This window comes from Gavialis gangeticus, unplaced genomic scaffold (genome assembly GCF_001723915.1).
Source record: "Gavialis gangeticus isolate Ggan-Ray unplaced genomic scaffold, GavGan_comp1, whole genome shotgun sequence".
NCBI classification, from domain to species: Eukaryota; Metazoa; Chordata; order Crocodylia; family Gavialidae; genus Gavialis; species Gavialis gangeticus.
This window is the reverse complement of record NW_017729032.1, coordinates 207,339,214-207,351,655: the sequence shown is the minus strand read 5'-3', so window position 1 is coordinate 207,351,655 and position 12,442 is coordinate 207,339,214. Positions and strand designations below refer to the sequence as shown.

The following is a 12,442-nucleotide window of genomic DNA, read 5'->3' as shown; positions in this document are numbered from 1 at the left end:
ACAAAAAAAGTCCTTAAAATCAATCAATCAATCTTGGGAGTAGGGAATGAAGATTTAAAGCGGCAATTTTGATAAACCCCTTGGTTCACCAGTGACTGCTGAATACAGAAGACCAGACTCAATGGCCTGAGAGACCTCCTTCAGCCTTTTGTTTCCCTCTCCCCCTGTGGGTCAGAGACTGAGACTTATAGGGGGCAGAGCTGTGCAGCCAGCCCTGCCGGCAGCGGGAGGAGTGGGGGAACCCCTCCAGTGTAGAGCTGCTCCTAGCTGGGTAGACCCCAACTTGAGGGGAGCCTGGGGCCAGGCTGGGGGGGCTCTGCTTTCCTGCCTTTCCCCCACTGGGCTGAAAAGGAGGCAGGATGCAGGGCTAGGGAGCAAAGGCTTTGCTGCCTCAGCTCTGTGCCAGCCCGAAGGCAGGGCCAGCCTAGCTCAGCTGGAACACAGGAGTGTAGTAGGCAGAGATTAGCCTGCCCATTAGTAAGGGAGGGGGAGAGGATAAGCTGCAAAGCATCCTGGGATGCTGGGGGACTGCATCCTAACTTCAGTTGGGAGGGAATCTGACACAGAAGTCTGATAGACCAGTTTACCCTAAACTGCTTAAATCTGATACTACATCCATCCTAGTCTATCTTTAATGGTGTTCTGCCATTTTGAAGCCAGTCTACGTGCACTGAACTTCTGTTCTGTTACAAGTCTGGACTGGTTTCTGACCGCTTATACCAGTTTATATGCAATGCATGTCTCTAGCCAAATGGTTCTTCTCAGTCTCTTCAGCAAGGTAATGAGGGAAATGGGTCTGAGCATATGGAAAATTGTTCAAAACAAATAAAAACTCACGCACAAATTCAAACCAACCCCCTACCTGAAGTTCTTTCACCACACCACACAGGATAGTAAACAAGGGCAGGTTCTCATGGAGGGTTTTACAGAGGTTTACAAGAGATTTTTTTCCACTAAATACATTTCCTGAAATACTCACTCACTGTCCAACGTCTCACTAACGTGGAATATGGGAGTCCGTTCCACAGAGATGGTTAAAACAGGTCTTTAGATGAAGTTGTGTCTAAAAAAGGCCCAGTGAAATGGCTTTAAAAAAATGAGAGTAAGATTTTTTGTGGATGATCTCTTTCATTGGATCGACTGCATGTCTGGGATAGACCTGAGGAACAGACTTGAGGAAGAGTATTATGATACCTGAAAACTTACCTATGTCTATTCCAACCATGCAGTTAGTCCAATAAAAACAGATCATCCACAAACATTTTTGCCTCATGCACATTTCCTAGACTATCATGGCTACAGCATCACTTAAACACTTTAGAAAATGAACTCCTGTATTTTCTAACTACCTTACATGGAAGTTGACATTAAGCACTCCCCTAGCTTGAAAGATTATGAATCGTTAAAGATTCTGTCAAAAAAGATTACACGTTCACTGCATTAGATGGACATCATTGTTTGCCTTTTGCTCTGGAAGCTGTTTTCTAGAGCTGTGCTAAAACCAGAACTTCAAACTTTTTGAAATTGTTACTGGATGGAGAAATCTAAATTCTCTTTTTCTTGTATGAGCTTAGTTCCATGTCAGAGCCAGTACTAGAAGACATCTGTTTTCTAGTAATGGTTAGGGTGGAGCTAAATTCTTGTAAGGGCTGATTTTGTGATAAAGCAGCTAAAAAGGCAAAATTACACAATAACTGATCTTGTTACACATTGGAGCCACCTTGGCCCCAAGCCAGCCTAAAATTTGAACATCACTGACGCTGTTTTCATGCCTGAGGTGCCCGACTCTCATATTCCAGCTCTTTATTTTCTCTCTCAGATCAATTAGCCTGCTTGAAGGTCTGTAGCATGTTCAAGATATGTACCCCAACAATAAAACATCTGTGCTCATGAATTTGTTTCCACTGTCTCAATGAAAGCATATTAAGTCCACATCTAGACCAAGTTCTATCCCGATTAACCTGTGAAGCCCCACTGATTTTGGTGCAGAGCAGAATTTAGTGCTTTTGAATGAAGTAGCTCAATTGTTAGACAAACTACAGTTATGGATGAGGGGCAAAGCACTCTACAAGAGTGGTTACAATAGGTCTCTGGGTCAAGCTGTGCTTAACAAAAAGGCCCTTTACCCAAGCTCTGTTTCATTTACCTTCTCGCTTTGCATCTTAACAAGATTGCCAGGTCATCTGCTAACATTATGTTCAAGCTTAACGGCCCTTCCCCTTTATGTCTTAGAGATTCATTTCATTTTCATTGAACTATAGCCCTTGGGTTATAGCTGCTGCTGCTATAAGCAATGCTGGCAGAGTTACATCAGTAGTGCCTCCTATCACAGCCATGTTGTCTGAAGTAGGAATGGATTTTCAGCTGGTAGCAAGTTACGATACCACCACGAACAGCATTAGTTAAGCCACGTCTACCAGCAGAGCTGCATCCAAACAAGGGGTTTTGCTGGCACAGCTACATTTCCTATGGGTTGTGACCTTCTCACATCCTGAAACAATAAAATAATGCCAGCAAAGCCAGATCTTAAGAGAAAGCTTCCGCAGAACGAATCCCATCAGACTGAGTACCTCAAGCACGGCACCAGATCTCCTTAGTGCTGATTTCAACATGTTCCTAAGCGTGGATTTAATACACAAGAGACTCAATTCACTCCAGAGTCTCTTTTTGCTACTGTTCACAAAGAAGAATGAGTTCTCCAAGGCTTCAGGGTATGAAGGTTAAAATGTTGAGCCAGGCAAACTTTTTACTGGGTGTAAGACACGTGCGCTGCTTTTAATGAGCCAAGATGCTGCAAAACAAAGCGGACAAGACATGCAAACATACAGCATTAGGAAGAGCTGGGCAGTAGAGGTACCAAATTAAGCCAAATCTGAACTACTACATAATAGTTGGGAGATTCCCTCACAGAGGTGAACAACTGAAGTTCTTTTGATAGTACTCATCCTATTCAATGCCATCCTTCATCTCCGTTGAAGAAGCACCCTTGATGAACCAGCCAAATAAGTGTTACAAGAGGCACCCAGCAAGGGAACAATTTGAGAAATGACTTCTTAAAGAAAACACTGGCAATGTTCTTCCCATTCTGCTTTTCCTCCATAGGAGGAGTCCAATCACAAGACAAACCTGTAGCAAATTCTTCCTACTGTTAAATTAGTGCTGCCTGTATGAATCCAGTAGAACTGCATGCAGCATACAAAAAAAATTTAGGTGTTAGGAAATGAGATCTAAAAACAGTCTTGGTGTTTTATAAATTAAATTATGCCTGTAACAGAATGAGCTAGTATCTCCAAGTCCAGCTGCACAAAGGGGATTTCCCATGTCTGCAGAGATGTACATCTGGCTCAAGTCTTTCAAAATGTCTGCGCTTTTTCTTATTTTTTTAATTAGATTCTGTAATCATGTTGTGGTAGGTTCCACATCTACTTTCATGTTTGTACAGCACCTGGAACAAGGCCCCAGTGTGGAGCTTAGTCTCTGGTTCAACCACAAAACAAACTTTATGTAAAAAGAGACACACCCTCTGTATATTTGTCTGATCAATGGAAGAGCAATGAGAGGGTGGAACCACGTGATACATGAACTTCAGTATAGGAGTCTGCAATTCAGCACACACCATTGATCACTTACCTTCTGCCCACTAGCTACCTTCCCTGACAATGATTCAGGAATGCTCCAAATCCCTAAACAGGTTTAAATAGTCACCATTTAGAACAAACATAAAACAAGCCACAAACCTAAAACCTTTTAGTCAAGTGTTTCTTTCTTTTTCTCATCCCATCCCAAATTAAAAACTACATAAGTCTGAGGCCCAGCACAGGACAAATTCAGTCTTAAGGCTCATCAGACAGGTACCAATAAGGTCTAATCTGTCACAAGCACACGGGGCTAAAAGATTTCAGTCTCATCAGTAGAAAAGGGGATATCTCAGCTACCCAGTGGAACCCAACACTCACTTATTCTTGGAATATCCTGAGATGATGCCATTTTTGGTACATTTGGGGCAATACAAGAAACGTCTTTTACAGAGGGTTTTGTGACTCCTCTTGGTGTACAAATTGTTGCGTAAAGGATCACTAAGAAAGCTGGCATGCATTCGGTGAGAACGGGTGTGTGGTGTCACTGGAGGCTGGGAGCCAACAGAATTTAAGAGGAAATAATCCTAGTTTACAAAGCAAGTCCAACGAGAACCCTGTGGTGTAGCAATGCCAATGCCTCTTGAGTGTCCCAGAAGAAAGGAGGCAGAGTTTGTTAACAGGAAAGGGATATGGTTATTTTATTACTATGACTTGCTGTACAAGGAGGGTGTAGCTTAGAAACAATTCTGCACCTGGTACTTACCACCACACCTCTTTAGCCTTCTTGCTTCAAGAGGCTCCAGTAAAGGTTTTTTCCCCCTTCTCCTTCAAAAAAAGAAAAAAGGGAAAATACATTAAAATGTTATGAAAGTCTTCTTAAGGAAGAGCAACATCGTGTTCACCATAATGGAACCAATATCACCAGCTTCATCGATAGACAGCTGCAAGGCACAAAGAATACAGATTGTTCACTGTAACGATAAGAGGCAAGGAGAGAGGGCTTTGAACACTGCCTTCTGTTTCCACAAAGGCACTCCGTGCAATGTATTTGGAAGTGAAGAAGGCAGAAGGCGTTTTCCAAGAGTAACTCTAGACCTCTTCAGATTTTGCTGTCTTTCTCACAAAGCCTTTGAGAATCACTGCTGTGTCTCTACCAGCTGAACATGGAGTGATATGTATATACATTACAAAAGACTGTGTATTGCAGGGAGGGAAGAACCCATAGAACTGCTCCCCAGTAAACCAACAAGATTATAAACACGGATCCTGGTTTTCTCTGATTAAAAAAAAAAATCCTCAATTTTTGGATTAAAAAAAGTAACCCAAAATACACATTTTTTGAGATTAAAATAAAACACCACTCCCACCTATATTTCTATATCTAGGCGGGAGTGGTTTTTCATATTTATATAAATAAAAGCAGATTGCTGCTTACAAGAAGCCTTACTCCTTCAGAGAAACTCCCTACTCATTAGTTCACACACTCCTCAATAAACCCTCCCATGAGACAATCTCCTTCCTTATATCCTATTTCATGGATAAGAGGATATCTTCCTCCCCCCACAAACACACACTCCCTCTCCTGATACTGACTGCCCTACAAACTCCCTCATCATCCCCTTTCTTACAGGGCCAGTGAAGTCTGCTTCACAACAAACCCCACAGACTAGCACTACTAACTACACTTGGTCACAGGGATGTTATTTCTGCTTAACCAGAAATAACAGAACTGTTAAGAGGGAAAAGCTGTATTTGCTGTGTCCAGCCAGATTTTGAGCACATTCATTTTGAAAGAAGGGGACACAGGTTCAGGATTTTAAACAATGTTTCTGGCTGGGACTACTATTTTTGCATAAGAGGAACAATTCCAAGGTAGAAGAAAGTAGAACAAATAGTCACAGCTGCCACAAAATCCCTATCCTGAAACACAATATTGACTTTAGAAGATATTGCTCCCAGGAAAAAAAAAATGCAAGGCTGGCACTTGGCAAAGACTCCACGAACAAAACAGATACACCAACATCTTTGCCGCACTAGCCCAGACGCTGGTATATTTACCAATAGTCACCAGAACATAGGACAAGCTGCTGCTGTGAAGAACAAGACCCTGGAGTACTTCCAAGAATACTTTTTCCAGGGTGAGGAATATTGGTTTGGGCCACGTTGGTCTAAAAGCATAGGCAGATAAAACTCTTGGGGTAGAGGCAATATCTTTTATTCGACCAACTAAATAGTAGCACAGAAATTTTTTGCTACTATTTAGTTGGTCGAATAAAAGATATCGCTTCTACCTCAAGAGTTTTGTCCGTCTTTCCCAGGATGACTCCCTCTTAGTGAAGACATTCTGGAGGGCTTCAACAGGATGGAGGCAAGGACCAGATTCATGCCAGAACCTGCACTGGGCTTTGCTGCTGGTGGCCCACCACCGGTAGGGAATACATGGAGGAAGTGGGATAAATCTGAAGTAAAGTCGCAGAGACAGAAAACTGCAGCAACCTCCTCTTTTTCTGTTCTGCCTCCTATGAGCAGCTGGCAAGGAGGGGTTGGAGAAAGGGTATAGACTGGGCAGCCAAGGCGTACTATGACTCAATGGACCTTACCATCAGCCTCTACCAGGGAGCAGTGTTGCTGTGCTGACTCCCCTATCAAACTCCTCCATCATAAAAAAAGGCCAAGGTAGGCCAGCAGCACTAACCCTCTCCCTGAAGGAAATCTCTCATGGGCAATAAGCTTTTAGCCAGGCTGTAAAAGCTACACCCTTATTAGGAATAAATTAGCCATGCTAATTAGAAGAGCTGATCTAACCTCCTCCACTACACACACACAGCAAGACACTGGAGAGATGCTGAATGGAAATACGTATAAACTGTGGAAAGGCATTTATTCCAATGTTCATGTCAACTACTTTCTAGAACATAAACTCCAAAAAAAACAATCTATAGAAAATACTAATTGTATCCAATCCCTTAAATTTGGGGAGATGAAGAAAAATGTCCTTAAAATCTGCTGCTCCCCCTTTTCTATAGACCTGTCTTCAATCAGACAGCATCCAGCTGTGAGCTTTGGATCTCTTATTACTGCAAATCAGGGTATTCATCTATGAAGCACCAGGCTAGGTGAACAGTGGCTACAAGCTGTTACCATTTTGTGGGTGTTTGGTACACTGGTAATCTCAGTTCAGATCCAGATGAACCAGGAGCCACATCCCCAGACAGGAGCTTCCAAAGACAATTTTCCAGCTGCTCTGCCTTCCTGGCTGTAAAGATCAAGACTGAAGATCAGCTTGGGAATTTGTTCCCAATAGTGTCTGTGCCACACTTTTTCAGGATGAAGAATGTCAGTTTCCAAAGCTATTAATCCAATGTGTTCCGTGAACACTTCACATATGGGTGTATTTCCCACACCATTTAAAAGAAACGAATCAATTAGATCCTGTCTGCGCAGTTTCCGAGTCCTGCCTGCAGCTAAAATTTTGTCCAAAAGGCAGGTCCACAACTTAGATCTGGTGGATCAGAGTCAACAATACTAAGATCTGACTGCCAAAGAGGAGGTAAAGTGTACAAGTCCCTTCAGCCTTGGCCTGAGAATGGGATATACTTTACTTCAAGCATGCAAAAAATCCACCTGAAGGCAGCAGGCATTCTCATGGGCTTAAGTGCTTTGCTGGAGTGGGTACTTAGCATCCTTCCCAGCTTTGCCTCTTATAGGTATTGCTGTAACATCTGGATACCACACACAGCCATTAGAAGCCTCTAGGAAGACCACTAATGCCACAGGTAATTTTATGCTCTCTTTGCGACTCCCTCAGAGCAGTCAGTCTGTGTCAGTCGCATCAGCCAAGGACCAATCTGAAATTACTGGGGATTGAAATAATCACATTCTGGTTCTGGAAAAAAAAGACATCTGAGAAGAGGGGGTGCAGATGTGCCCCTAGAGGATTCCAGAGTTAAAAGACTAATTCTCTCTCAGTGATCTCATCCAATAGGGGAAGATGTGGATGCAAGCTTTTCCCTGGATCAATAATCATCTTCAACCTTGGATTAGTACATCCAAATACTTTGCGATTTGAAATGGAAGCGTTACAATTTTCCCCTGCCTTTTTAATGCTCCAGGATTTTACAGCTATTCTGGCAAAGGAACTGTAAATGTTTTGTTTAAGAACTTCTGGCCTAAGGACAGCAAAATGTTCTATTCTGCCATCTTGCCCAGATGAGGAGGATTGCATGTAAGCAGTTATGGAGCTGGTAAAACTGGCGTAGTGAGCAGGGACATGATTTCTGGCATGTCCTCACTTTGCATGAGAATCAACAAATCAGCTTTTTTGGGACTAGTCTGACAAGTTAGAAGAGACTTTTTAATGAGAGAGCGTTACAAGAAGAAACCAGGAAACTTCTGTCTTTAATTTTAAGTAACCCTAGACCTTCATTTTCATTATCCAGTTCTGTATTAGAGCAGATTACTCTTGTCTATACTTACAATAGACCTGATGTTTCTCTACTCAAAACGTAAGTATGGAGAACTATACTATTCATCTGTAAAACTCAGAATATACTTTACTAGTCAGAGCAAGAGAAGTATTATTCTTTCAATTATACAACGCACCAAAAATCAAGTGGCTTGCCCATGGCTAACTACTGGAAAAAGTGGACTCTCAGCTTGGTTCCTGGCACAGTTCACTGGCTCACAGGCTTCCCCAAGAACTATGCTCTACCAAGGTCCTTTCTATGTCATATATTTTGTTGGGGTGGCATCTGTGATAAAAGCTGGCAGAAAGGTGTACTTGTTCCCACTGAATGCAGAGGAGATTAGCAGTTGTGACTGACACATTTCTGGTAGGAGAAAGTAAAAATGAGAGGCTCAGGTCTAGTCAGCACACAGACTTGAACAGATTTAACTTATTTCAAATTGATTCAACTGAAACACAGTGGTTTCAGGTATTGATGTATGCCTGTTCTTTCTGCGTTAAATTCAGGTAAGTATATCCCAGCTGTTCAGATAAAAAAAGAAAAAAAGAAATCCCATTTTTAAATAAACAGTTCAGGTGTGTATGTAGAGAGGCCCCCAGCATGGGCAGATCTAGGATTTTGAAAAGGGGGATATGGGTGGTGTGGTGCATCATCCTATATAACACAGCATATATTTTTCTGCAGGTAAAAAGAAACTAGAAACTTTATTAATATGCCAGGGGCCTAGGGCTATATTATTCAGTTTAAGATCAAAACAAAAACAAATAGAACTTTATAGTTTGTTTGCAGGGCTGGAAGGGACCTGAGCAGATCATAGAATCATATCATAGAAGTCGGGTCGGAAGGGACCTTGGACATCTTCAAGTCCGACCCCCTGCCCGGGCAGGAGAAAAACTGGGCTCAAATGACTCCAGACAGGTAGGCATCAAGCCTCTTCTTAAAGACCCCCAGGGCAGGAGCCAGCACCACTTCCCTTGGAAGTTGGTTCCAGATCCTAGCCGCCCTGACAGTGAAGTAGCGCCTCCTGATATCTAGCCTAAATCTACCCTCTGCCAGCTTGTGACCGTTATTTCTAGTCACTCCTGGTAGTGCTCGGCGGAACAGGGACTCGCCCAATGCCTGCTGGACCCCTCTGACTAGTTTTTAAACAGCCACTAGATCCCCCCTCAGCCTTCTCTTGTGGAGGCTGAACAGGTTCAGGTCCCTTAGCTTTATTGGAATGAGTTAAAAACAGTTTGGAAGGCTTTGAAATAGGAGCTACCAGAAGCAACTAAGGAATAACAGAATTGCAGAAGAAAGGCTAGCTTGATTAGTGGAACATCAAGATCATTAAAAAGGAGAGAGGATCATTAACACCCATGAAATAAGGAATTCAGAAGGAACTAGGTAGATTTGTAATAAACCATGAATTCAACTGACGAAATCAGAGGGAGGGTGTGAGTGCACTAGTGTAAGCCCTAGATCTGCCCCTGGCCCCAGCTATAATAAAAACCTTGAAGCAGACAGAGGGAAAGAGCTTAGACTGGAGGCAAGTCATAGACTAACCAGTGAACATTTGAAAACAAAAAATTAACCTAGCTCAGCAGTCTTGCTCTTTCAATCAAAACAAACTGCTTCTGGATGCTCCCCCTTACAAGTCACGTGGCACAAGTGATGCTTCTTACATAACACAACGTAAGATTAAACATAGCAGATAAAAATCACTATACAACAGCCTTAAGATAGAACTTTGCCTTGGTTATGCTTATCACATTGAGAAAATTACCTGCTTCTTTGGCAGACAAACCGTATTAGAGTGGGTTTGTGGGTTTGCCAAAAGCAGAGCTACATCATAATAAAAGCTTAACAACAACTTCATAACTCTCTTTCTAAATTAAACAAAACAAAAATGCATGGGGGATTTTGTCATCTTGTTTCATTTTAGCTCACTGCTGTTTAATCACCCACACCAGTTAAATACTAGGCTTTGAGCCACAGGCCTCCTTCTCCAAAACCACAAATGGCAAGTGTTACATTACAGACCCAGAATTGCAGAGTCACTGTCAAAAACAGAATTATATCAATTCAAGCAGTTGGACTAGGATATAGAAACTCATCTCAGCAACAGCAGGCAACTGAATTTTGCTTGTGCTGTGGTTCCACTCACACTCAGAATTACCAGACAACAGCAAACCTGTTTTTTTTGGGGGGGTTTTTCAGGTAACCTCCAGCAGCAGCATTGATTTGTTATCTCTTTCACTCACACACCCTTTTATTCTCATATGTAAAATTCCCAGGCCCCATTTTTATTCCTCTAGAATGGCCTTCTCCTTCAAAGAGAAGTTTTGCAAGGGACTGAGCATGCCGGCCCAAATTCAGTTGTTTGTTTAACTGGCAAGCACATGCTTGATTAGCTCAGCGGATCGGGGCCATAGTGCTCGACATTCTTCAGGATTGAGCTCTTGAAAACATGCAGGTTTCCTATGAGAATCAGGGGATTATCTAAAACAGGGAAAAGAAAAAATATAAAGTTCACCATTACCATCAATAAAAATGCCATTGAATTGACCATTACTAGTAATCTGTTCTACTGTGGCAGCTCTCAAAGGTTCTTGTCAGGTTCAAGAACTCCTCAAGTTGGACAGGCCATAAAACAGGGATGGCCAGCCAGCTGCATAAGTGCCACGGGCAGCCTGTGTGTGCGACATGGCAGGTTAGGAGGGGGACAGGGAGAACAGACCCCGAAAAGTAGGAAGCAGAAAGCAAGCAGATCAAGCAAATAGCACAGGGAAGGAAGCAGAGAGCAGAGCAGCAGATCACGCAGGGGAAGAGGACTGGAGTGGCATTTTGGGAGGGTGCGTGGCATGCCTGCCGAGGAGGTTGGCTCCCTTCGGAAAACACATTCCTGTCCCAACAAGCTATGCAAATACTGCCAAACAGGTAAGAAAAAATATGTAAGGGAGGGTCCTGGGCAGAACCATCTCCCCAGGATGGGCAAAGAGCCAGTGCCAAGCCTGTAACCGACAGGAAGAAAAACTTGGAGATTCTCTCACAAGCATGAGAAAACTTTAAATGTGGTCTGTGTTATCAGGCTAATAAGGGAGGTTCTTTTAAAAACAGTAGGCATCAGAGTAGCAGACTTGGAGCCCTCCCAAGGTTCTGTGCTTATAGCTTCATAGCCATTAGAAAAATAAACTCAAGCATTACAGAACATGCTCTCATTCAGCACTCCCTGCAGGGCCATCCTTTCCTTGCAATTCAGTATTCCATAACTCTTGTTATCCTTCTACTTTCAATCCCATCTTTCTGTTCACCACTAGGAAATAAATGACTCCCAAACACATTTAAAAAAACAAAACCATCCACATTGTGATCTGGTTTTCAGGGGCTGGAAAGACAATAAAATTCATCAGGGCAGGGACATCAGTGGGAAGAGGAAGAAATCAAATCAAACCATTAACAAGATACTTCACAAAAGATCATCCTGAGTGTGTCTACACCAGCTGACTAATTAGCTCTGCAGTCAATGTCTCAGCATCTACATGTGGGGATTAGGGCACAGGAAATTAATAAACTCTGCAGCACGGTAACACTTGTAAATACAGGGCAATAAACTCCTGTGCAGTTTTTTCATGTGCAGCAATGCACATGCTGATGGGGTTGGCTCAGGCATGAGGGTGCTTCAGCACAGAGGCTGCCTGCAGGCTAGCCCCATGCTGAAGCACCCTCCTGCCCCAGCCAGCCCCTCCACAGCACAGTGAGCCTGGTTAGAGCAGCCCCGGGCTGGCAGGCTGACCCCTGGGGCTGCTTGCCAGCTGGGGCTGCCCTGATTAGGCTCCATACGCTGCACATGGATAAATTCCAGAGCCAATTGCTTCAGAGGTAATTGCTCCCAGGCACATGTTCAAATGGTGCACCCAGGAGCAAAAAACTCCAGAGTAATAAGCCCCAAGAGTTTCTTCATGTGCACTATTTGCACATGTAGACATGTCTATTTAGTCCAGCAACATTATTTTCTCTGAACTATTCAGCAGAGCACAGACCCTAACCTAAGTACAATTAAACCACTAGGCTCCAGCACAATTGAAATTTTGTCAGGACACAATCTGGTCCAAAACCTTTTCTCCTGCATGCTGTGAATGGGGAAAGCAATTCTAACCCCATGCCTGCAAAAGCCATTTGTAACCCAAGCTTGCACTTGGTGCTTAAAGAGGATCCCGTTCGTAGCGCAGCAAATGAGCAGCACTCAGGATTTCAGCGAGGCCTGGAACAGGAGACGCAGAGAGCAGGCTCTGGTGTCTGCACTGTGGCCAGACTGCTACACATTTTCTGACACTCCTTTGCATTGCAAAGGCGGCACTTTGTCCAAAGCTCATCCACCAGGCCGAGAAGGCAGCCAAATGTCAAGGGGGGGGGGGG

At 43.3% G+C, this 12,442-nt stretch overlaps 1 protein-coding gene across 5 annotated transcripts in view; it reads right to left on the bottom strand.

Annotated features, from left to right (window-relative positions):
- The window catches only part of LOC109302962 (cystathionine beta-synthase-like), a 66,297-nt gene that overhangs the window by 52,917 nt on the left and 938 nt on the right, over positions 1-12,442 (bottom strand). Inside the window, exons 2-3 of one of the 5 annotated variants that reach the window (XM_019524941.1) lie at positions 4,331-4,397; positions 2,571-2,791 (exon numbers count right to left, since the gene is read on the bottom strand). In XM_019524941.1, coding sequence (XP_019380486.1) covers positions 2,571-2,612 — 42 coding nt within the window. In that variant the 5' untranslated portion in view covers positions 2,613-2,791; positions 4,331-4,397. Of the gene's footprint in view, positions 1-2,570; positions 2,792-4,330; positions 4,404-12,442 lie in introns of all 5 variants that reach the window. The other 4 variants (XM_019524938.1, XM_019524940.1, XM_019524942.1 and 1 more) reach the window with 4 other exon arrangements.